We start from the raw sequence: 22,217 nt of genomic DNA, 5'->3' as shown, positions 1-22,217 counted from the left end.
ACAGGATTGTATTTATTACAATCCCATGTAAACAAATTGGAAAAACTAATAATACAAGGAAAATTTTAGTAAATTTATTAACATTATAGTTTATTTGTACATAGTGTAATAAAAGCAAAACTTATATAGAGAGTAAACGAAATACATTAGATTAGATTGAGGTAAGGTTAGGCGGGATTAAGTTCGGCCAGTATGAGGTTACTCGGAATTAGGTTAAGTTATGGTTATGCTAAAGCGTAGCCAGACTAGTAAAATAAGTTTGAATAGAATCTAAATATACAATTCGTTATTATTATTATCAGAATAACATTTACTTTCAATGTATAGATCAAAATTTGTACATACTTTGTTTGGAAATTTATTTAATATTTAATTTTAAACGAATGTACAATATAGGCATTATTTCTTTTAAGCGCAACAATAAATTCTTTTTGTGATATATAATTTCAATGGTCTAAGATACGTAGGTTACCAGAAACAATTTTATTCTCTAAAATTGTTCCTGATGGAAGATCAATGCGTTCTCCATGATGGGCAATTATGATAACTGTTCCTTTAAGGGTTACACTTTTACCAAAAGTAACATCACCAGATACTGTTAAATGATCTAACTCCAAGAGATCTGGTATAGCTGGAAATCTGGTAAGAAATTCTTTAACCTGCGTAAACAATTTAAAATTAATAGCAGTTGGTATTTGAATAAATGAGAATTAAAATAATAACCTTAGAAAAGTGATTATCGCCCAATTTTATAAGGGGTGTTGTAGGGAACATTCGTTGTGGACTCATCACTAATGAACCATTACGGAGAGTATATAAATTGCTCATAACAAGCATCAAGTCTGAGGTCTTTTTCACTGGTAAAAATCTACTACGTGGTACATTTATACCTGAAACATAAATTATTTTATTAAAATAATTATTTAAAGTAAAAATTTATTAAAAATTTGAAGTATGTCACTCACCAATACTTCCTTCAAATGATTTCATTGCAGCTCCAACAGCTGTTTCTAGTTGAATTATGTTCAAACCATTTGAAAAAGTCTTATTATTGACAATAATCTCCATGTTCAGAGAATTATGTTCAAGCACTCTTTCAATTGCTACAAATACAAATGATAAATATAATAATTATTAATAGTTAAATTAAAGAAAAGAAATATATACCGCTGAGTTTTATCCACAAATTATTGGTATTGAAAAACTTGAATGTTTTCACAGACTTAAAATCATCTACATGATCTTTTGGAACTTGTGCAATTTCAAGAAGGCGAAGCTTATCTTCATATTTAATTAATGTTCCACCCTACAAATATAAAAGATTATTTATTTTGACCAATTATAAACATTTTATTTTACAAAAGAAAGCTTTATTACCTTCACATCAGCTCGAGTTTTGTCAGTAACTTCCATAAGGAATTCATGAGGTGCTGCTTCACTTTTATCTAGTAGTAATTTTAAAATCTTAAAATCTACAGTAGCACCCAAATTATCAATGTTCGAAATAAAACAGTATTCACGACCCTGTAGAAGTAGGATATATATTATAAACAAGCAACGTTTAAAACATCACCTTTTTATAACATACATTGATATAATTAACAATACCTCTTTCAAAAACTTTTTCAGTAAACCAGAATTTCGGAAACTTTCATAAAAATCTCCATGGCCAGGTGGATACCATCTATTAATAATATTTATAAATATTTATACATGCAACTTTTAATTAACATGCATAATTATTTATTAATAATCTTACGCTTCTATATCATCAGCAATATCACAGTGTTTTGCAATTGGAAGTAATGAATCTCTGTTGATACGTGGATAACAACTTTGATTAAATGTATAGATATCAACATCTATTCCTTTATATTTCCTGATAATTTTTTGCGTATCATCATCAGTGTTGAAGGAATCCATTAGAATTAAAGGGACATTTGCATTGTAAGTTTTGTTCAAGTACTATACATATATAAAAATATGGTTAATTCTTTGTTTCTACAACTGTGTAATTTTCAGTATATTACCTCAATTTGCTGCACGGTAAGATCAAGAAATGTAAGTCCATTGCGTACTGCTATTACAGACTTTGGTCCGTGGCATCCCATACTGGTTCCAAGTCCTCCATTCAATTTGATAACAATTAATTTATTTAACAGGGCTTTCACTTCTTCTCCTTCTGGTAGTGGCAAAGAGTTGTAATCTCTTATCTAAAAATAACAATTTTATTTTAACTATCTTTCTTTCTTTTATTTACACTTTCTTTGGAATAAGATACAAATTTCTTCTTACAGCATCGTCGGGGAGCTTTTGTATACGGTCCCATTCTAACGAGGGTCCTTCTTCTTGTAGAAACCGCTTGAAAAGATGGATGAAGCCTTCGAATTGCCGGTGGATCTCCTCTTTAACTTCCCCTGTAGCGGTTCCCTCAAGCTTGTCTAATTCTCGATGAAGTTCAATCAGGGCATCCCTCTTGGTTCTTTCACGGAATGCCTGTGTATCTGAGGGAGTGCGTTGATGACCGCGTGCCTACGGATTTATTGAGCAAAATAGAAGAAGCATAACAATAAATACCTCTTCCCTTCATAAGTAGTTCGCTTCCGCTGCCATCCAATTTTGCAAGATCGTGCATGACTGATTTCTTTCTATTTTATTTAATTGTTAATACACACCCGATAACGGAAAATGTTCGGTCAAAAACAAGGAGGAAAAAACAAGTCTTTTTTATAAATTTTTGTGGAATGTCCTTCTTATTGGAAGCGTATCGGTTAGAATTAATCGAGTTTCTACGATTTGAAAATTTGTTATTGATTGAAAATTATCAACGATCGGAATTGTTTTTTTATAATCAAATGTTATTTCTCTTTTTTGTTTGTTCATTCGCTCGTTGCGACATTCTGTGAAGAGGAAAGGGAGAGGGGAAGGGTTGAAATAAAATCGGAAACCTAAATTTCTGAATTTGAGAATTTGTAAATTGTCAAGATTAAGCGTCATGGATTCCCTGAATCGCGGTATTCGGTACAAGTGACAATACTGTGCAAGATGGAAATTTACTAAGAAATATCTATGTGGAAGTTATGCTAGTAATAATTACGCAACAAACGAATCGTCTGTGCAAATATCAGTGTTGATAATACGTAAAGCAGGATTTATCTATATATATTTAAAATAGAGCAGTTGTCTGTAATTGTACATTTAAATTCTCTGGGACCAATCATGTACAGTTGCTCTCTATGACCTTATGGAAAATTGTATAGACCACTATAAAATCTCCACATTCTATCTCTTTTCTTTGAGGATAATTTAAATTTAGTGCAGTGTTGCATAATTTATCATTATATAACAATTAATGAGTCAAGTAATTTTACTTGTAGGTTTTGACCCTGCCTTTCTTCTTCTCCCATTTTATGTTAGCTAAAGATCTGAAGAAATCCTTTTTGTTCATTCAATTGATTTCTAATAATGTGGACAGTCTTTCTAATTTTTTTTATAAAAAATATTGTTAATAAAATTATTGAACTATTATACAATGAATGAGCAAAGAATCTCCTATTCATAGCTGGTGAGTGATCAGAAATTGTTTACTAAGATCATATTACCATCATGTAACATGATGCATAAATAATAGAAACAATATTTCTAATTTTATAATAATGAAATTACATTCTAACAGATTAATTTCTATTTCTTGTAAAAATTAATGGAGACATTATCTCCTGCAGATTCATTTTAATTAATTTCAATTTAAATAACAAATTAATTTGCGAAAAAAAAAAGTTAGAAACATGAAGAGATAAAAAATGATATTTTTAAAAGTGTAAGTTATAATGAAAGCAATATGCAAATGAACAGACAGAAATAGTAAGTCAGCTTTATAACGGTATAACGTATAGATAAGAAATATGAATTAACAAAGACGCTCTTTAAAATTCTATACTTATTCAGAGAAGTGACAGCATAAAGTCAAAAATTAGAATTGCAAAAAATTGAAACTAAATACTTTGTTCGTCGTTAAAAAGTTACATAAGAAAAGAAACTAAACTGTCGTCGCATAGCGCACCATATAATGACTATGACAAGCAAGTTTTCCCCGGTTTCTTTTGAATAACGTTAATTCAACAAAACACACGATATAAATCATCGCCGATGATGTAACCTAATGTATTTAATTCTCCATACAGTCTTGACAATTAAGACACGAGCGTACGACAGATGTTTACTTCGTAACCACTTGGCAATTCAATTTTCTTGTCGACATTTTATATGTCCTAATCAGATCAAACAATATGACATTAACATTGGTTTTGATCATGGTTTGTGACATTCAAGGATGTCAAAGATGAACAAGACTATTCTTGAAGAATTTCACATCTAACCGTGTAAATATTACACGTTTTAAAAAGAATTCGATTTATTTGAAAATTTGTATATCTGATCTATTTTTATCTTATCAAGTTTCAAATAACGTAAAGTGATTTTGTTTACATATAAAATGGTACCTGAAATAGTACATATTTACAGTGGTATTTAAACGATAGAACGGTATTTAAGTGAAAAATGGTACCTAAGTAAACACTTCATAATTCATTAATGGATAAACGTCATGTCGTTAAGTATGAAGTTAACAAATGTCAATACGAAAACTTTAAAATTTATTATTCCTCATTTACCCGCTAAATTTCAATATTAGATTAAGCTCAAATTGACATTCAAATACGAATCTCCGATCTTCATTCGTCATATTTACATCAGTCAGGTTAGGTTAGCTGCATGATTCAGGCATTTATTCTTGTTCAAACTTTAAAAATAATTTATCTAATTTCAAATAAAAATAATGAAATTAATTGATAAAATTATGTGTCACGTGCGTCAATTATTCGTCTCAATGATATTACCGATGTCTCGAATTATCGATAGCATTTGATCCCATCGATATTTATCGATAACAGGAACTCTAATATGACAGCGGCACAGACAAATTACCGTTGAAATGACGAAGGTACACAGATAATATGAGTACATAATTGAATTACAAATAAACGATTTCCTGAAGATACGAAAGAAGTTAACGTTCTATTTATCAAGTCTCATACTGAATGGGTTATTAAATTATTTATAAATGCGCGTAACTTCGAGCTAGAGGAACCTTAACAAAATTTTAATTACGTCAACAAGCGTAAACACTGTGAGTATGTTAATACAACTACTTAATTATATATTTTGCACGACAATTTAAATTTAAATGCTTCTGAATGAGAATAGGATACACAATCATCAACTTATCAAAAGTATTCAGCACTGAAAGGGTTAACGAGACGCGCGAAATGGAATCATGTGACAAGGGTCACACGAAATATAGTCACGTGTTATCGTAAAGTCGACACACGGTTCAGCGAACGATACATTCCGTTAAATTCGAGCCTTAATTAAGAGAAAATCATTCAACCAGAATAATTCCGATCTGCCTCTCCCAATTGGACCTCCACTACGCCACTATCTTTCTGCTCCACGAACACTTACATTCAACAGGTAATTTTGTCGATAGATCGAAAAGTTTACGCTTTGTCACTACGCGAACGAACGACAACGAGGTCTTCGACTCTTGAACGATAACCAACTAAACGCGACCGCGAGCTCGTAAGTCAGCGTTACCACTGAGAAACATGCGATGTAAATCAGCGGTACAATTCAGTAGCACACTGGTCATTGGTGCAATTCTAACGAATGAATCGCCTTAGATAACCGTTTACGAAGATCAGCGGAGGAAACGAAAAGAGAGAAAGAGAGAGAAGTGACGTTTCCACATTATCAGCATGACCTTCGGATGAAACGTTTATCACAATGCACCTGGACGACGTGACATCGCCACATCGAACTCTAATGTTTCTTCATCACTTAATGATAGTCCGTGTGGTTACAGAATCATTTAACAACGCTACATTTGCAGTTGGATGATTTTCACTTTCCATTTCATGTCGTTGATTACGTGCTTCAAGTATATAATTCATTGCAGGGATATAAAGGCCTAAAATCTAAGAACTAAGATTTACGCGGTTCTTACGCCAGTGCATGTACCGAAGTTATAAACGTACGACATCTACGATCAAAGTATTATGATCTAGGGAAGCAGAAGATTTAACATGTGTACCGAAGGCACGCGGTAAGTCGGCCGAAAGAAATGTTGAAGTGGTTATCAAACAAACAAAACGTCAATCAACAGAATGACAATTGATTACACCATATCTTTCGAGTTTGATGTGAAAAATGACATTTCAAGATCATGATGTAAAACATATGATATATTACGACACTCTCAGAGATAATGTTTTTGTTGATATGATTAAACCTTTCGATTATTGTGATATTGTAGAATAACTGCTGAATGTCAACATTTTAAAGTAGAATTCGTATACTAACGTGAACGTTTTAAATTCATATGCAGATACATTTATTAATAAGTTGTAATTGTGATTGAATATTTTATTGACGGTTAATCACTCATACAGATACAATCAAGGAATACTACTTTAAAACTTGATTTGTTAATAATACTTGCGGTCGAGGGTTTAATCGGTAAGAAACGTTACACGATAGCCATCTTTTTATTATCTGTTATTACCATACCTTAACTTTGAAATTAAATCCAAATACTTTCTTTTGTAACTCTTTGTAACATAAAATTACATACCGATTCGTATCATCATTTTTGTCTATTGGTTTAAACATATCTCGAGAAAGATGTGTTTAAACCACTTGTTAGAGTTTTGTTGTAATCAGTGAACAATAACTACGGAAAGAAACGTGTGCAACGTGCATTATCGATAAAATAATTAATGAAGGGAAACAGACATTTAAGGTTATCGTTCCGGGCATTCGATGAGATAAATCTTGACTTGTAAATCTCCTAGCGGTAAGAATGTTCTTTCCGAAAAGAATATTGTAGATCAATCCTATTAAACAAATTATAAAATCGACGTATTAAGTCGAGAAGACTAAACGATACGAGACACTATTTATCGCGATCAATAGCGAAATTAATTTAATAACATATATTTGCGAATAAGGTTATCTAGAGGTCAACTTGTTAGCTCCTTATTTCCACGACGTAATATCAAATAACGACAATACGAAAATCTTTGAAATACGTACATTTTTCTATTGTGGCATATGATAAATAATTAATTATTATTCACGACAATCATATTTAAATCAAGCTTCGTTTATTGTGTCTACAATTAAAACGTTTCCACTTGCGTGCTGATAACAATAACGAATGACGTTCAAGACAATTGAAACAAATGCAATATCATTTCAAGACTTAACAGAATTTAGCATGTCATGTGGAATAGAAATTAAACGTTATATTCGAAGTAAATGTATGAGACTCTGGACAGAAATACATGTACTCTTATAAAATGTAACCACAGCTCACCCACATAATCTTGCGTAATGTGTTATGGAATTGAAATATTATTTTATCAACTGTTTGTAATTGAGCAATTTAGTCTGTAAAACGCGAAGTATTTTCAAATCATGTCATATATAGAATGTCGAAAATTTATTAATAATTAAGAACGAATGATTTTTTTCCTGAAGCAAATTTAAATATTTTTTGTTTACCGCCGTGAACTTTAGATTTAGATTAGTTTTAGATTTTGTAACTTTAATTTATTAACTGTATTTGTAAGGAGGAAAAACTTGTTTACGTTTGCGAAAAATTAAGCAACGCAATAGAATATCGTTAAATAATACGATAATCAAATGTTCTAAAGACATGACAGTTAACGAGTTATATTTCGATATATCGTTCGACTTTGATAATACGTGTACAAACTGATAATATAAAATTAGAAGTAACAAGCATTTAAAGATAATGTGTGTCACATTAAATCAGTTAATTACTGGCTTAATTTTAGTAAATAACGTAATATCAGTGATTACGTGCACATCTGATGGGAACTGACAGATTTGATCTTAATTGCCGAATTTATATCAAGGGTACATATTCAAACTTAATTTCAAATTTAGAATTTGTGAAGTATATTCATGACAGTTACAAATAACCTTCTATTCTGGGAATAATATGTATATCTACACTTATACGTAATGTCTATAATTCGATTTTCATATTTGTAATACTTATAACGGTATCTGTAATAGTGATACAACTATTTCAATATATTTGTCTGTATAAACCAATACAGAAAAAAAATAATATTTAAGATTAAAAAAGGTATTAATAAATAAACAATATATTTGAAAAAGAGGAATAATATTGTTCAGATTTCATATGTGTAAACAAATGATGAAAAAGTCATATCGGACAAAGAAACAAATTTTTAATTTGTTATAAAAAATACATAACCTCAAAGCGTACCAAAAATTATTTTCGGTATCATAAATAATACATTAACTGTTATATCCAACTTGACAGCATTTAATACACAATAAAGAAGCAAAGAAAACAGAAATTGAAAATGAATTACGACAAAAATTTCGATATAAAAAAGTAAGATCCTTTAACGTTTTTGTTTATTTTTAAGGATTACGAATGGGTAAAAAATTAATGGGAGATTTACCTTTCTGTCATCTACTTGTAGCATTGTTATGAACTTCTTGATCCACACAGTAATTGCTTTCTAATGTACGCCTTTTGTAGTGTTGCAAAGGTTACCAAATGATACAACCTTCTTGGATCCTAGCCACAGTGTTTGAATTCTGTATGTATGTATAATGCAACAGTTGTACTCAATCAGTGGATCCTGTAGGTTCCAGGTATACATATATACATATATTACTGATAACTGAAATTCTCACATGTTAAAAGTATATGCAAATATCAATGATTATGTATTCATTAAAATGATAACAGTAATATTACACAAAATTTTAATTTTCAGTCTTCTTTTTACATAACCTCTGAAATAACGGTTGTCCTAACGACAACTTGTTAGACGCAAATAGTGACAGAGTAAATAAAAAGTAATGTAATTTGCTGAAAGGAAAGATAAGTAAACATTTGACGATATTTTTTCCTGCCAAGCAACTTTCACTCTAATTATTGTTTATAAAAGGACGCTATCAACAATGGCAGAGATAGTTACTGATAACAATGTGGATGATTGTCCCCTATTGAAAAAAGCTAAAATAGACAATAATGATGTGTCTGAAAAAATAAAAAATATACATGAAAATGAGGTTTCTTTACCTGTTTTCAATTTAAACAAAGTATTACAAACTAATTGTGTGAGAAAACAAATATGCGTTGAAGGTAGTTTTGAAGGTTATGACGGTTCAGCTGTTATGATATTGGAAAAACAAAATTTTGCAGATGATCAGAAAGCTTTGAAAGAATTTTTTAGTAAAGATACAGTTTTCCAAAAATTGTATAGTAATACGATTTACGGAAATTATGAATGTTTTCCAGCAAAAAAATACAGTGGTATGTCACAATGCATTTAACCTGTTTTATATTTTTTTTTATTTATTTATAACAAAATTTTTATTATTAAAGGTATAAATGCAATGGTCATACATCCTGCAACACAGAAACACATAGAAAAGTTTACAAAAAAAGAACTTTATATGATAGATGAAACATATGAACTTTATCAAAAAGTTACTGTCCCATATATAGAATCGAGCAGCTTTTCTACAGATGTATGTATGATAAATAGTTTTACAATTACATGATAACACACAAAATTATACAATTATATTTTAATATGTTTAGTGGATACATAATATTTTGGAACACAAAGCAGAACAAGATAAAATTGTTTATGAGGATAGAAGTGAAAAAACTGGATTTGTTTTGGTGAATGATTTAAAATGGGATGGTCAATTAAACACGTTAAAATTGATAGCACTCCCATTACAAAAGATCAAATCAATAAGGGAATTAAATGCATCACACCTTCCACTATTAAAAAATATAAGAGATGCTGGAATAGCAGCAATTGCTAAAAAATTTAATTTATCCGCTTCTCAGCTTAGGATATATTTACATTATCAACCATCATATTATTACTTACATGTTCATTTTGCATACCTTATGTACGAAGCACCAGGTAAATTTAATACATTAATAATTATGTTTAAAAATATTTTTTATACTTATTATCATATACATTTTGAAACATGTATTGCAAGTTGTTTCTAAGTATTCTAATATTTAAATATTTCACTTTTATAGGAATATTTGTAGAAAAGGCACATCTTTTATCTGTGGTTATAAGTAATCTTGAGTTAATGTCAGATTACTATAAGAAAACTGTACTCTCATATGTAGTTGCAGAAGGTGATCCTCTGTATATTAAATTTAAGGAAGAAGGAGTTTTAGCTGAAGTGAAATCTAAAACCAATGAAGTTGAAAAACAGTGCATTTAATATGGGAACAAAAATGTACAAATTGAAAAATAGAAGAGAATTAACATTATTATATGGAATTGTAATTCAGTGATAGTAAACCATTACAGCTACATAATGCATAATTTTAATATAAAAAACTAAAGAAATTTTTCATCGACGGATGTAAATATTTAGACGGATTTTTCTTGTAATATATCACCATGAACTAAGAAAATCGTATAACGTAAAGTATTTATGTTTATTCATCATATAAATAAATAGGAAATATATGTATAATGTATATTATATGCATATATTTTGTAAACTACAGTATCAATATTGTTTAAACGAAAGAGGTACAAATAGAAAATACTTTCTTTATGTTGTTAACCCATTGTGTTTGGCATTGAATTTATTATTTATACCAGTATGTATTTCTTCCATTTATAGAAATATCTAATAAATGGGGAAAAATTTATTTAGCGGTATTTAACTGAAAACAATAACAATGTGCATTTCACAACATAATATTTAATCAGCCCAAATAGATTAAAATTTTGTTTTGATTTCATAATATAAATTAATGGGTAAGGTAGAAAGTCGGCGAAGAATGAACGAATGACGATTATATGTACACGTGACAATTTAATTATATTAATTGTAATATATAAATTATACACGTGTCATTTTACAATATTTATTTTAATAAATATTTCTATCGTATAAATGGTGGTACACAGTACACAATGAAGAGTCATTAAGTACTAATACCGAAGAAGTACCTAGTTCCTTTCCTTTCGTTTAAAATTTTACAGCGTAAAAGGAAAGTATAGAATTATTTACAAAAAATGTAACAAGATTGGGATATTAGCTTTTTTTTATACATACTAAAATATCATATTTTATTATGTGTGAAAATATTATGAAACATTTAAGTTTTTATATACGCACGATTATTCAAAATCGTAATTCACTGTGCTGCAATTAAAAGGGTATAAATTACGTTCAAACTTCCAGCTTCATGCAGTAAAAATAGGAAGAGGTATCATAATAATAAATTAAGAGAAAACTGAATAGAATCGTACAAAATCAAACAGATTGGAAGAATAGATGAACTACCAATACAAAAACGATTCTTCCATTGTGGCAAACGTTTTTTATGAAATGATAGTTAAAAGTTATGCATTTTGTTACTCAGAATAAAATCTGTATTCTATTCTGGTCGTATATATACGTCCTTTACCATTGTTATATTATTAGAGAGTACTCTTCAGGATGTATATATACGTATTTCAAAATGAAAGGGTAACAACGTTAATTGATACTCATGTATATACGTCCTTTATCACTGATAACCAATTTTTGTTACGCATACTTACAAATAATTTTCAGGACGTATATATACGTATTTTAAAGCAGAAAGATTACAACCTCACTCGATGTATAAAAAACTTAATTTGTTTAGGACCTAGTGTCAATTAAGTAATTACAGAAACGTTACGAACAATATAAGTACATTTCAAAATATTAAGCATACTCAATCTGGCGGATATAGTACGATCGTAATACAACGCTTGGCGATATAATTCGTGGTGATATAACAGGCTTTAAGTTACAACTGCACTACATCTTTCAGATTGAGTATACAAATTTAACACTCTGACGGCAGAGGATCATTTAGATGGTTTATTAATATTTAAGAACTAATTAAGAAAACATGTCATGTAACTTTCATACTTTCTTTTCTTTTTAACAGATCCTTGCAAACCGTCAAAGTGTTAATCTTAAACAAAAAGAAAATTTGTATTAATTGAGCAGTCGACAAAAACTCGTAGAAGTACCTTTTGTAGTATGTCTCGTATACTTTTGGGATTCGTCGTGATTATGACAATTGTGACAATTATGGAAAAATGGACATTCATGTGTGTTGTTACATGCACACGTATTAAGAATGTGTTCATCGTCTGTATGAAATTTGTTCTTTCATAGTTTCATAAAAGTTTGCTTAAATAAATAGCAAAAGTTCGATTGTTCTTAATAAGCTATGCACATTTACAGGGACTAGACGAATTTCGGTAATATCGAGTAACTTCACTCGAACTAAAGGAATTGAATAGTTGATGAATGAATAATGTAACATTAAAAAAGGAAAAAGAATGAGATTTTTAATAGCACTTATATGTAAGCAGAGAAGGGCATTTGCGTGCATTGTCAGTACATTATGAGATGACAAATACAGTTTTGTGTAATTGCTCGAAGATTCATTCAGAATTTTACAGAACAAATGTTGTATAAGAACAGAATATAAGAAATATTCTTGGTTAAAGACAATTTGTCACTGTTCACAAAAAATATTTTAATCCAAATTTCTGTTCACCTTATTGCAAGTTTTCATTTATTTCAGTAAGAATTTTATACTCTTTCATTGTAACAATTTCTTAAACGTGTTTAAATTTTGGAACATAATAAAAGAACATTACAACAATATATAAACAAAATTGTTATGCAGCAATAAATAACACAAGCATTCACCAGTATCAAAATGATCCAATGAAAGCATACGTTTGTTCAAATAATTTTTGCTCGAAACCACTTTATGATAAAACATATTTCGCCTTAATAAAGGTAAACAACCGACAGATCATTTCATTAATTGTTTTACTATCTTAATGTTTTGTGAAAAAAAGTATGTACAGTATTACATATACATTCCTGGGATATGGTTATAAAAATACAATAAACATCTTGCTTCGTTACGCTTGTTCATTGTTTCATTGTCAGCTTGTTACATTGTTCTGTATGAATTTTATTATCAATGAATGTACAGAAATATATTAACAAGAATGATTATGTGCATCAATATGTGATCAAAGAGCATTACAATTCATAACATTGTTAACTACAATGTAATATTATAAAGTAATTTTCAATTTTATGTTTGAAAAGAAGTTTCTATTCGTAACAAACTTTTAATATCCATTTAATCTTTTAACAAAAGTACATTGTACAATAAAAAGCAATAGTTATTGTCATTAAAATATGCTTCCTGGTATAATCGAAATAGTTAATGACAAGCTCACTGTAAAATATAATTCCTTGCTGATTGTAAAACGTAGTTGTTACTCAATCACGTTAAGCGTAAGAAGCGCCTTTTCATCAAGTTTACATTCTATCGTGAAACGTAAATGACTAATTGTTCTTACAAGCAATTAAATGTACGCGTATATGCTACAACAGTTAGGTGAACATATACAACATGAATATAAATGTATGTGTGATAACGCAATGTGCAAATGTGTGTGTGTGTAATGTATGCCTATGATATATCACATTAACTCAATATAAACAATATTAATTAATTAAATAGCAAGAGTATATTTGTTCATGAAACCAGCCTTATAACGGAATCAAATCCATAATAAGTATATTAGCCGCGAACACTACAGCATTTCCTGATCAGGTACTTAACGTATATATATTTTAATGTGATGTATTAAAAAAAAAATAAATTTTTTTTGAAACAATTCCATTTTGAATAACCTTTCTGTACGTCTCTTGTTAAATTAACTCATTTATGTTTTACATGTCAAGTATTAGACAATGCTTTCTGATTATGATATATTAGACAGTTTAATTTATTTCGTATAGTATTTTGTTCTTATTATAATACTGTTTTTATACCACTGTTATGTAGAAGTAGTGATTTTTATTTTGTTCTTCTTTGTCCTTGATATTATTCTCATTTTATAAATTTAATAAACATAAATTTATAAAACTATGAAGAACAGTGCAATCATAAATGAGTTAAAGAAGCAAGATTTGCTCTTAAATAAATTAATTTAATGATACATGTATAATGTTTTGACTATGCTACGCAAGTGCCCAAACAATTTTAATAGTAATTATTTGCATTTGATCTATTTTAAGTAGTTATTTACACTGCTTCCTTATGTTAAAAGGGCTTATGCACATAATGATTCAAGTTGATATAGACACAAATTTAATTGATCTTAACTAAAACAAAATTAATTTTAAAAATGAAACTAATTTTTATACCAGTCAAGCAGTAATCAATAAGGAAACTAAATAGTACATACAATGAAATAAACTATCTTGTTTCTTTTCTAAAAATGATGTAAAAACACAATAACATATCGACGTAAGCACATTATTCCTCAATAGTTTAATTGCTAACATCAGTGAATTATTAAATTAAAAAAAAATGTATCAGTATTGTTTACATTATAGAACGGAAAACAAAGTAGAAATTTTCTCAAAATTACACGAGTTTGTATCGATATGCTTTTCGCTTAGGAAGCAAAAGTACTATTTTTTAGTCATCATTTGCCTATCATTTAAAAATAACTTAAAGTAGAAAAAAAATTTGTAACCAAACGTTAATTCAGTCAATTTGTAGCCCTTAATGTAATTGTATAAAACAATTGTTCCAAATACAATTATCGTGTAAATTGAAAAATATTCTTAAAATATTTATTGTGCATCAATATTTTGCAATTACACTTAATACGTGGATCATCCATGAAACATGAAATTAATTGGTAAATTAACAATTTAATAAATATCAAAATGACTTTTGAAAAACAATAAATGAACGAAAGTAATAGTTGTTATTGCTTTTTTTATGTAATGGTAGAAATATCAAATGAATATTAGATATCTAATAAATATTTGTGCTTATAGAAATTCATTTGACTAGTTGGTCATGATCCACTATGCTATGAATAAACTGTCATGACAGTGCCTTATATATACAATCATGGAAGAATGATTCTTACGATATCAACCAGTCGTTAATTGTTCATTGAAGCAAGCAGGTACTGGCTTTCTTGCGGATCAAAAGCATACGTAAAAATTATCTGTCATCGAGATCTTTTATGCATAATGCCATTTTCTCTTCAAATTTTTTTTTAATTATTTCTGCATAAAATTAATTTTACGATTTCTTATAAAAAAAACAACATGGTCATATATACTACAGAATTAACATTAACTTTCCAAAACTTTTGAAATCAGAAAAATGAATTCCGATACTTTTCAAACAAATCTTTCATCACTAAACTCAAATAAGAATTAATTAAACATTAACTGAAAATTAATCCTTATTATATGTACATATTTCAGTATTAAATACATCTTAAATTTTACTTTAATTTTAAAATTTATAAAAAAAGAAAATCAATTCAGAGCTAGAAACTAAAAAATAGTATAGCATACAAAAAAAAATAGTATCAAAGTAATATGAGAAACAATACATACAAGCACTATATACTATGTACCTTTGATCATAGTTTTAGTAAATTATTATCATCACTGATAAATACAATGAAAAGTATCATATTTTAAAAGGAACATGTATTAAATTCAAGATGTTCATTAAACGTGTAAAAGGAAGACGTTTATAGGTAAATTTTTAGAAAGATACAATTTCTATTTCCTCTAGCATGTTCAACGAAATATTACGTAATTTGATTACTAATAACACAATCAACAATTCATCAAACTCTTAAATTTAAATTTTGTAACTTAAAAGGAAAATGTTTTAAATACTTGAACTCATTCGACCGAACTATTCCATAAGTGCATAAAATTAATATTACATTATTTCGCGCCTTGACACTCATTTTACGAGTCGAAATCTTTAGTGTAAAATAGATATATCCTTTTCCTTTTTACCAATTAATACATCTAACTTAAAATTTCTAAAATTTTCTATCTATAGTATTAAACACTGTACATATTTCAAAACCTAGTACGAAATATTAACATTTATTTTATACCGTTCGAAAGCCAATACACAATTGTACTACTAAACTAAATCATTAAAGACATTTAAAAATATAAAAAACGTATAGAAACGAGAGTATTGATGCAACGATGAACATTTAAAATGAATTTGGCGTCTTGACATTCATATCAATCATTTCGAATGATGAACGGCAGGTTTATCAATGTATATTAATGGCTGGTTTTGGATGATCACATGACTTAAATTGGCTTCATTTGCCAAAGACATTAAATACAGTTTGTATGCTGGACTAGCTTCGGATCACGACTTGAGTAAGGTTTTCTGTCCATAGCAAGTCGTCATAGATTTAGGCGTATGCTGTAGGAGGATCAAGCACAGATTAAAATTTTTGATTTTTAATTTTTCTAATTAATAATAGATATGCCGCTACTCACTTATTGTTCCAATGTACATTATTTCACTTTTGGTATGTGTAAAGATTGTGTTGTGAAAATTGTTGTACATCGAACACTATAAAAAATTAGTAAAATATATAATTTCAGTTAGTTACACGTTTTCCTTCTTTCTCTTTTTTTATAAATCACACGTAGTGATATCGAATGTCATTTTATCACATACAATCTATATAGAAATATTAAATTTAATTTAAAATTTTATTATTTATAACAAGTATATTATGTACGTCATTGTTACTTCAGTTTGTTAATGTCCTAATATTTTAATGAAAATGCCAACGCGTTAAAGAAGATATCTGTTAGATCAACCTACAGCATGTTTAATGGAACGTAACTAACTACGAAATATTCTTAAACTCAGTGTTAATCACGTCCCAGGGTTATACGTAGTTAATAACGTTGTTTTACTTCACGTGACAATACAATGTAAAACATGTTTCTAGAAGCCTCTCATGGAAGACCTTACAAAGGATCTTTGTTGTTAAACTTAATAAACTTATAATATGAGCTACATTAAAAAAGCCAATATACATAAATACTAGAAATGAATCTTTAAGTATTAAATACCTTGTAAGTTTTAAGCATTTTAATCGCAAACATTTTTATCGTAAAAAAGTAAAACCAGTTTTTCCACTTCCATTGAGAAACAAACTGAAACATGTTCATGTTATATATATCCAATTTTTGTAAAGCCTTAACGTGGCCAAAATTGTAGTTTTTTCAAGCTTCAGTAGACGCTATTAAGGAATTCTTAGGTGTATATGCTGTCGCATTTGGATCCAAGTTCGATACTGTACACCCTGGACAGGGACTTTCATTTGAACGTATTTTTGTACCTGCAACTCGTACTTCATTATTTAACCGAAGCTTAGATGTCGCACAGGTTGGCGCAGGTCCAAATGTATCTTGTGGCATCACAGCTAAATCTTGGGCTATTTTTGTTTTTAGCATTTCAATTTCTTTTTCTTGAGATCTAATTAAACCTAATTTAATAAAAAATGTATGAAATATAATATGCTTTATATTTTGCTATACTAATAGTTAAGCAATATATTTTTAGTGTAATATCTAATTATTCTATAAATACAATATAATCTAAAAGATATTAACGATAGCAAAATATTACAAATCCAACTATACTTACTTTCTCTAATTTCTAATTGTCGCTTAGCTTCACCAAGTGCAGAAAATAAATCAAGTTTTATTCGCGTTTCTGCACTTAAACTGTCTTCTAAATGAGCAGTTTTATCTTGTAGCACATTAAGTGCACCAAGTAAAATTTCAGATTCTTTATGATTTTCTTTACAACGAGTTACATCTTTTTCTAGCGCGATACACCTAGTTTCAAAAAATAACGAGCAATGATAATAGATTAAAAGTTTTTAAAGTATCGCACATTACCGCACATTATCAGATATTTTAAAATATATTAATATATAAAGCTCTCACCTTTCTTCTTTTGTTTTAAGTTCTCGTCGCAAATTCTTGAGATCTTGTTCCATTTGTGACCTCCGTGTTTTACACGTATCTGTACATTCTTGTCTAATTAGGGGCGGGGGAGGAGGCGGAATTGCAGATCGTGCCTCTTCCGCTGCTCGCCGCGCTCGTCTTTCAGAAACTAAAGACGCTTCACAAGCAGTACGCTGTTTCCGTTCTTCCGCAATTCGTTTTTCTAACGAAGACATTGTTTGCTTATCTAATTGACGAGCTGTTACCAATCCATGTAATCTATTTTCAAACAAGTATAAGGAAACTTATGTAATTATGAAAGTATATTCGCGTACTTACAAGTATATCAAAATGACATTGTATACGTACTTGCTTTGTAATTGATCATTATCATGTTGAAGCTGTTGTATATCACCCTTAGCTTGACGTTCTCCATTTTGTAAAGTATTTATCTGAGAACGAAGCTCTTGTTCTAATTGTCGACTGGATTGCAGATCCGACTTTAAACGTTTTATGTCAGCCTCGAGCCTGCGACACATCAGTAACCTATTTAAACGATATTACATTACACCAAAGAAAAATTTTATTATACGATAACTGCATTTTTCAATTTGATGAAATCGTACTAATACTATAACTTTTAAAAAGTTATCATGAAAAGAAATTAAATAACATATAGATTTAAAACATTTGAACTTCAAGTAAAAATATAAATGAATATCTATATATTCATGAACGCTTATAATAATATGTTTCTTGTTTTACCAATATAAATTAAGTACCTTTGACAATAATCATCTTGTTGCTTTTGTTGTTCAGTTATGTTATCAACTGTAGATTTGACTTGCCGAGTTTTACGTTCTCGTTGTGTATTAACAGTTGATGATGGTTCTCGATTTTCCTTTATATTGTTCCACTTTCCTGTTACTGAACCATTAGTTTGCGATTTCATTGTAGCATGCCCACAACTTCCACTCTTGATGAATTTGTCTTTTTCTACTTCATTTGCATCAAAATCATTTACAGATCTGCATTTTACAGTTGGAATATTAGTTAATATCTTAATGTATCAACATAGAGATGCATATATCCATACACAGATCTGGGCACTTTCGAAACAATGTTATTTAAAATATTATTTCAAATGACATTACTTTATTTTAAAATTATAACTATAAGGATAACCATTATGCTTTTAAAATAATTAAAAAATATAAAAGGCAATGAAATTAATATTTCTAAAAATTAAATGGTTATTTTTGCACTGTAGTGATTGAAATTATTACATTTCATTCAATTTACTTGACATAGGTACGTTAACAGAAATTTACATAATTAAAAATAATTAAGAAAAACAGACAAACAATATCACTTTTAAAAATGTTTCTGCTGTAAATGGCACAGTGTGAATTTGTTCACATCGTACATAATATCTACATGAGAGATTAAAATATTATTTAAGATCATTATTTTTTATTTTAAATTCAAATAAAATTTGCCTATTTTTAATGTGTATATGTAAGTAAGTCTTACTCACCCAATTCTTTCAATGAATTGTATATCACTCTGAGCAATTGTGTTTCCATTTGTATGTATAAACCTTTTATCATTTTTGTCAGACTGAGATACATTTGTTATATTATGCTTATTATGTTGTTCCTCTTGCTTTTCACCTTTATCTAAGGACTTTCTGTGATTATTTTTTGTTGTAACATTTTGGTTTTGTGGTGTAATTTGTGAACCTATATGTATATTACCATTTTGTACACCTGTTTCCACAGAATTATTATTGTTTCCTACAATATATTTGTTTGTTAAATAACAAAATAGTTTTCTTGTATTATTGTGCATAGATAAATTAATAATAATGAAAGTTGAAAATAAGTACAAACTACCTCTACTTTTTTCAGGGCTTGGATTGCACTGTGAATTTAATTTATTAGATTGTGTTTTAACATGTTGTTCTAACGATGTAATAATATGTGTTTGTGATTGAACTTGCTGAATTGGTTGCATCGTAGTAGAGGTTTGTTGCTCTAAAGGCAGTGCTTGCTGCAACAATTGTAGATAGAATTCGTTTTCTTTTGCTACATCTTTCTGTTTTCTCTGGCAAAATAAAATCTTGCATATATAAAAACTCTTAAAAATTCTTTAAAATATACATTTTACATTTATTGCACATTTACCTGTCTCATTCTGTAGCCAATGTAGCTTTTAAAACCAAAACCTAACGTAACTACAGGGTAGCCAATGCTGAAAGAAAACGCTATATTTATTTGTCTGTTATTATTATCACTCTTTGTTAATTTCCTATGATTTTTTATAAAGGCAAAAATAAAAAAGGGATATATACCAATGCGCTGCAAATGGCCGACAGAGATCCAAATGAAAAGGCATATGTCGTAAATCTCTTAATCGAACTGCTGCTTCTATATATAGAAATAGTAACCATAGCATCACAGTTGGTAGGCATACACCTTTATCTGTTAATGTATACATTAATTTGGATTAATTATATTATTCATAATTGTAATTTATAAAAAGAATTTTAAATAACTAGTTTGTACTTACCTGTATGCCAAACATATTGTACCCAAACATAAGTGCTGGCAGCAAAGAACAACCAATGTACTGGTATGAAAAAGAAGCAAATCATATCTGATGTGAGCGCGATACAAATAAAAAATACAGAGAAGGCCTGAAAATACGATAATTAATTTTATTTTGAAAGTAAATGCAACCTTGTTTGCAAGAAAATATTTCTTAAAACTGCCATCCTATACTTACCAAGCCTTGATATTTAAAAGAATCGTAAACGCTTCTTAGAAGTAGCCAAAATGGCCACAAAAATTCAAAACGGAATTCTAAAATGAAGTCTGCCAAAATTACCATGGCCCATAGCAGAAGAAATTTTAGATAAAGTAAAGTACTGAAATAAAACATTTATTCTTCATTATTTTATTCTAATATTAAAAGTATATATATCGTTTACCTTAACAATTATTACAAATTAATGTGCATACATTTGTAAACTAGCATGTTTTACATAAAATTTAAATTGAACAGCATATTACACTATTTCATATTGTTTTGTCATAATGAAATTATATAACTTATGTTTACTGAATCGTAATCAAAATTTTGAATGAAAAAGTTGCACTAAAATGTTTTTAAAACAAAGTGTTCAAAACAAAATCAAAATCTTAACTACAATCTGTATATTTTTCAAATGTTACGTATACAATTAGATATGTGAAGTGGTAGTAACTAAAAATAGTAAATAAATGTAAATTTTCAAAAACTGAACATATTTTGTAGCGGTTACATGTTGTAGCTATATAAATATAACATTATGCATCAAATACACAGGCATAATTACAAATTATAAGGCATCTATGAAAAGTGAATTTCATAAATGTTTTTGTAAAAACAGACACACATGGTCAAGGTTTTGGCAAATGTCAAGTTATATCACACAGTTTCTGGAAAACGGTCAATCGTGTACCGATACGTCGCATCGTGAATGCTTTATACATTCCTCAAATCAGAAAACATACGAATATTTGATCGATGAATTAGAAACGTATAAGAGGAAGATCCGTGAAATTTTTGGTTATTTTTAAAATTAATCATTCGAAATGAGAAGACATATGGCGGCCAAAATTTACCTTCCGTAGATTCCCTCGGTGAGCTTGTTGCGTTTCAAGGGCCTCCGAAGCTTACCGCACTCGACATTTCTTCTCTTCATATTCCTTGACACTTTCACCACGACCAATTAAACGTTATCCGCGGCAAGTAACAGAACCGAAAAAACTGCAATTCTTCGGTGAAGTCGTGAAAAAATCCACTGTCTCGCGCGCGACTTCTATCAGTCTCTTTTGTTGTCATTCGTCTGTGGACAGATTCGAGGTTTTACGGCGGTTTACCAAGCAGCTGATTGGTCCATTGTGGGACATGGCGGTAATCAGTAAGAAAAATCACCTGCTGGAATCTTTATTCCTTGATACTCCTTGAAATAGAACACACACGTTCATTTGTAATTTTCAGAACGTAAACCCGTCATTCCAAACTGCTTGTGAATTTTTCTACGATACGTATATGCAGGCTTTATCGATCGTGTATGCTTTCCATTATACGTACCCGTAGGTCAATCGACTTGTTCGTTTACGTTAACAGCGCTCTGAACCAGCGGC

At 29.2% G+C, this 22,217-nt stretch overlaps 3 protein-coding genes across 15 annotated transcripts; 1 reads left to right on the top strand and 2 right to left on the bottom strand.

Annotated features, from left to right (window-relative positions):
• Positions 1–52: 52 nt before the first annotated feature.
• UGP (UDP-glucose pyrophosphorylase) lies at positions 53–8,746 on the bottom strand. 4 transcript variants are annotated; one of them, XM_012290490.2, is made up of 11 exons: positions 5,450–5,697; positions 2,578–2,789; positions 2,296–2,504; positions 2,031–2,213; positions 1,760–1,965; positions 1,609–1,684; positions 1,378–1,524; positions 1,168–1,306; positions 966–1,103; positions 724–890; positions 53–659 (listed from the first exon to the last, which is right to left on the bottom strand). In XM_012290490.2, exons 2-11 carry the CDS (start codon positions 2,633–2,635, stop codon positions 447–449), a joined length of 1,536 nt encoding a protein of 511 aa, XP_012145880.1. In that variant the 5' UTR covers positions 2,636–2,789; positions 5,450–5,697; the 3' UTR covers positions 53–446. The 4 variants fall into 4 exon arrangements, with proteins under 4 accessions (XP_012145880.1, XP_012145879.1, XP_012145881.1 ...); XM_012290489.2 differs by having other exon boundaries at positions 5,524–5,697; XM_012290491.2 differs by having other exon boundaries at positions 2,578–2,648; positions 5,524–5,697.
• Positions 8,663–11,080, top strand: Dcps (Decapping enzyme, scavenger). 2 transcript variants are annotated; one of them, XM_012290485.2, is made up of 5 exons: positions 8,663–8,778; positions 8,904–9,445; positions 9,518–9,663; positions 9,737–10,073; positions 10,199–11,080. In XM_012290485.2, the coding sequence occupies exons 2-5, from the start codon at positions 9,091–9,093 to the stop codon at positions 10,390–10,392; spliced, it is 1,032 nt and encodes a 343-aa protein (XP_012145875.1). In that variant the 5' UTR covers positions 8,663–8,778; positions 8,904–9,090; the 3' UTR covers positions 10,393–11,080. The 2 variants fall into 2 exon arrangements, with proteins under 2 accessions (XP_012145875.1, XP_012145876.1); XM_012290486.2 differs by having other exon boundaries at positions 8,709–8,829.
• LOC100883333 (macoilin-1) lies at positions 10,979–22,146 on the bottom strand. 9 transcript variants are annotated; one of them, XR_013041085.1, is made up of 15 exons: positions 22,006–22,146; positions 21,693–21,916; positions 20,812–20,953; positions 20,596–20,722; positions 20,378–20,507; positions 20,211–20,277; positions 19,917–20,130; positions 19,562–19,820; positions 18,807–19,052; positions 18,394–18,570; positions 18,025–18,303; positions 17,720–17,913; positions 17,143–17,558; positions 16,555–16,630; positions 10,979–16,477 (listed from the first exon to the last, which is right to left on the bottom strand). XR_013041085.1 is itself a non-coding variant. In XM_012290494.2 (15 exons), the coding sequence occupies exons 2-14, from the start codon at positions 21,770–21,772 to the stop codon at positions 16,578–16,580; spliced, it is 2,115 nt and encodes a 704-aa protein (XP_012145884.1). In that variant the 5' UTR covers positions 21,773–21,916; positions 22,006–22,146; the 3' UTR covers positions 10,979–16,477; positions 16,555–16,577. The 9 variants fall into 9 exon arrangements, 4 of the variants coding, with proteins under 4 accessions (XP_012145884.1, XP_012145885.1, XP_012145883.1 ...); XR_013041088.1 differs by having other exon boundaries at positions 16,555–16,741; positions 17,412–17,558; XM_012290494.2 differs by having other exon boundaries at positions 17,412–17,558.
• Between the last annotated feature and the right edge of the window lie 71 nt (positions 22,147–22,217).

This window comes from Megachile rotundata, chromosome 16 (genome assembly GCF_050947335.1).
Source record: "Megachile rotundata isolate GNS110a chromosome 16, iyMegRotu1, whole genome shotgun sequence".
Lineage (NCBI taxonomy): Eukaryota > Metazoa > Arthropoda > Insecta > Hymenoptera > Megachilidae > Megachile > Megachile rotundata.
This window is presented reverse-complemented; position numbering and strand designations above follow the sequence as displayed.

Coding starts and splice junctions, on each gene's coding strand:
- UGP (XM_012290490.2), bottom strand. CDS start 2,635: ATGCACGATCTTGCAAAATTGGATGGCAGCGGAAGCGAACTACTTATG. Junction 1,685..1,759: donor ATTGCTGATGATATAGAAGC/GTAAGATTATTA, acceptor TATTATTAATAG/ATGGTATCCACCTGGCCATG. Junction 1,104..1,167: donor TTTGTGGATAAAACTCAGCG/GTATATATTTCT, acceptor TTGTATTTGTAG/CAATTGAAAGAGTGCTTGAA.
- Dcps (XM_012290485.2), top strand. CDS start 9,091: ATGGCAGAGATAGTTACTGATAACAATGTGGATGATTGTCCCCTATTG. Junction 9,664..9,736: donor CGAGCAGCTTTTCTACAGAT/GTATGTATGATA, acceptor TAATATGTTTAG/TGGATACATAATATTTTGGA. Junction 10,074..10,198: donor CCTTATGTACGAAGCACCAG/GTAAATTTAATA, acceptor TCACTTTTATAG/GAATATTTGTAGAAAAGGCA.
- LOC100883333 (XM_076541564.1), bottom strand. CDS start 21,772: ATGAAGAGAAGAAATGTCGAGTGCGGTAAGCTTCGGAGGCCCTTGAAA. Junction 18,571..18,806: donor CAAGATGATTATTGTCAAAG/GTACTTAATTTA, acceptor TCGTTTAAATAG/GTTACTGATGTGTCGCAGGC. Junction 17,914..18,024: donor CTTAAAACAAAAGAAGAAAG/GTGAGAGCTTTA, acceptor TTTTGAAACTAG/GTGTATCGCGCTAGAAAAAG.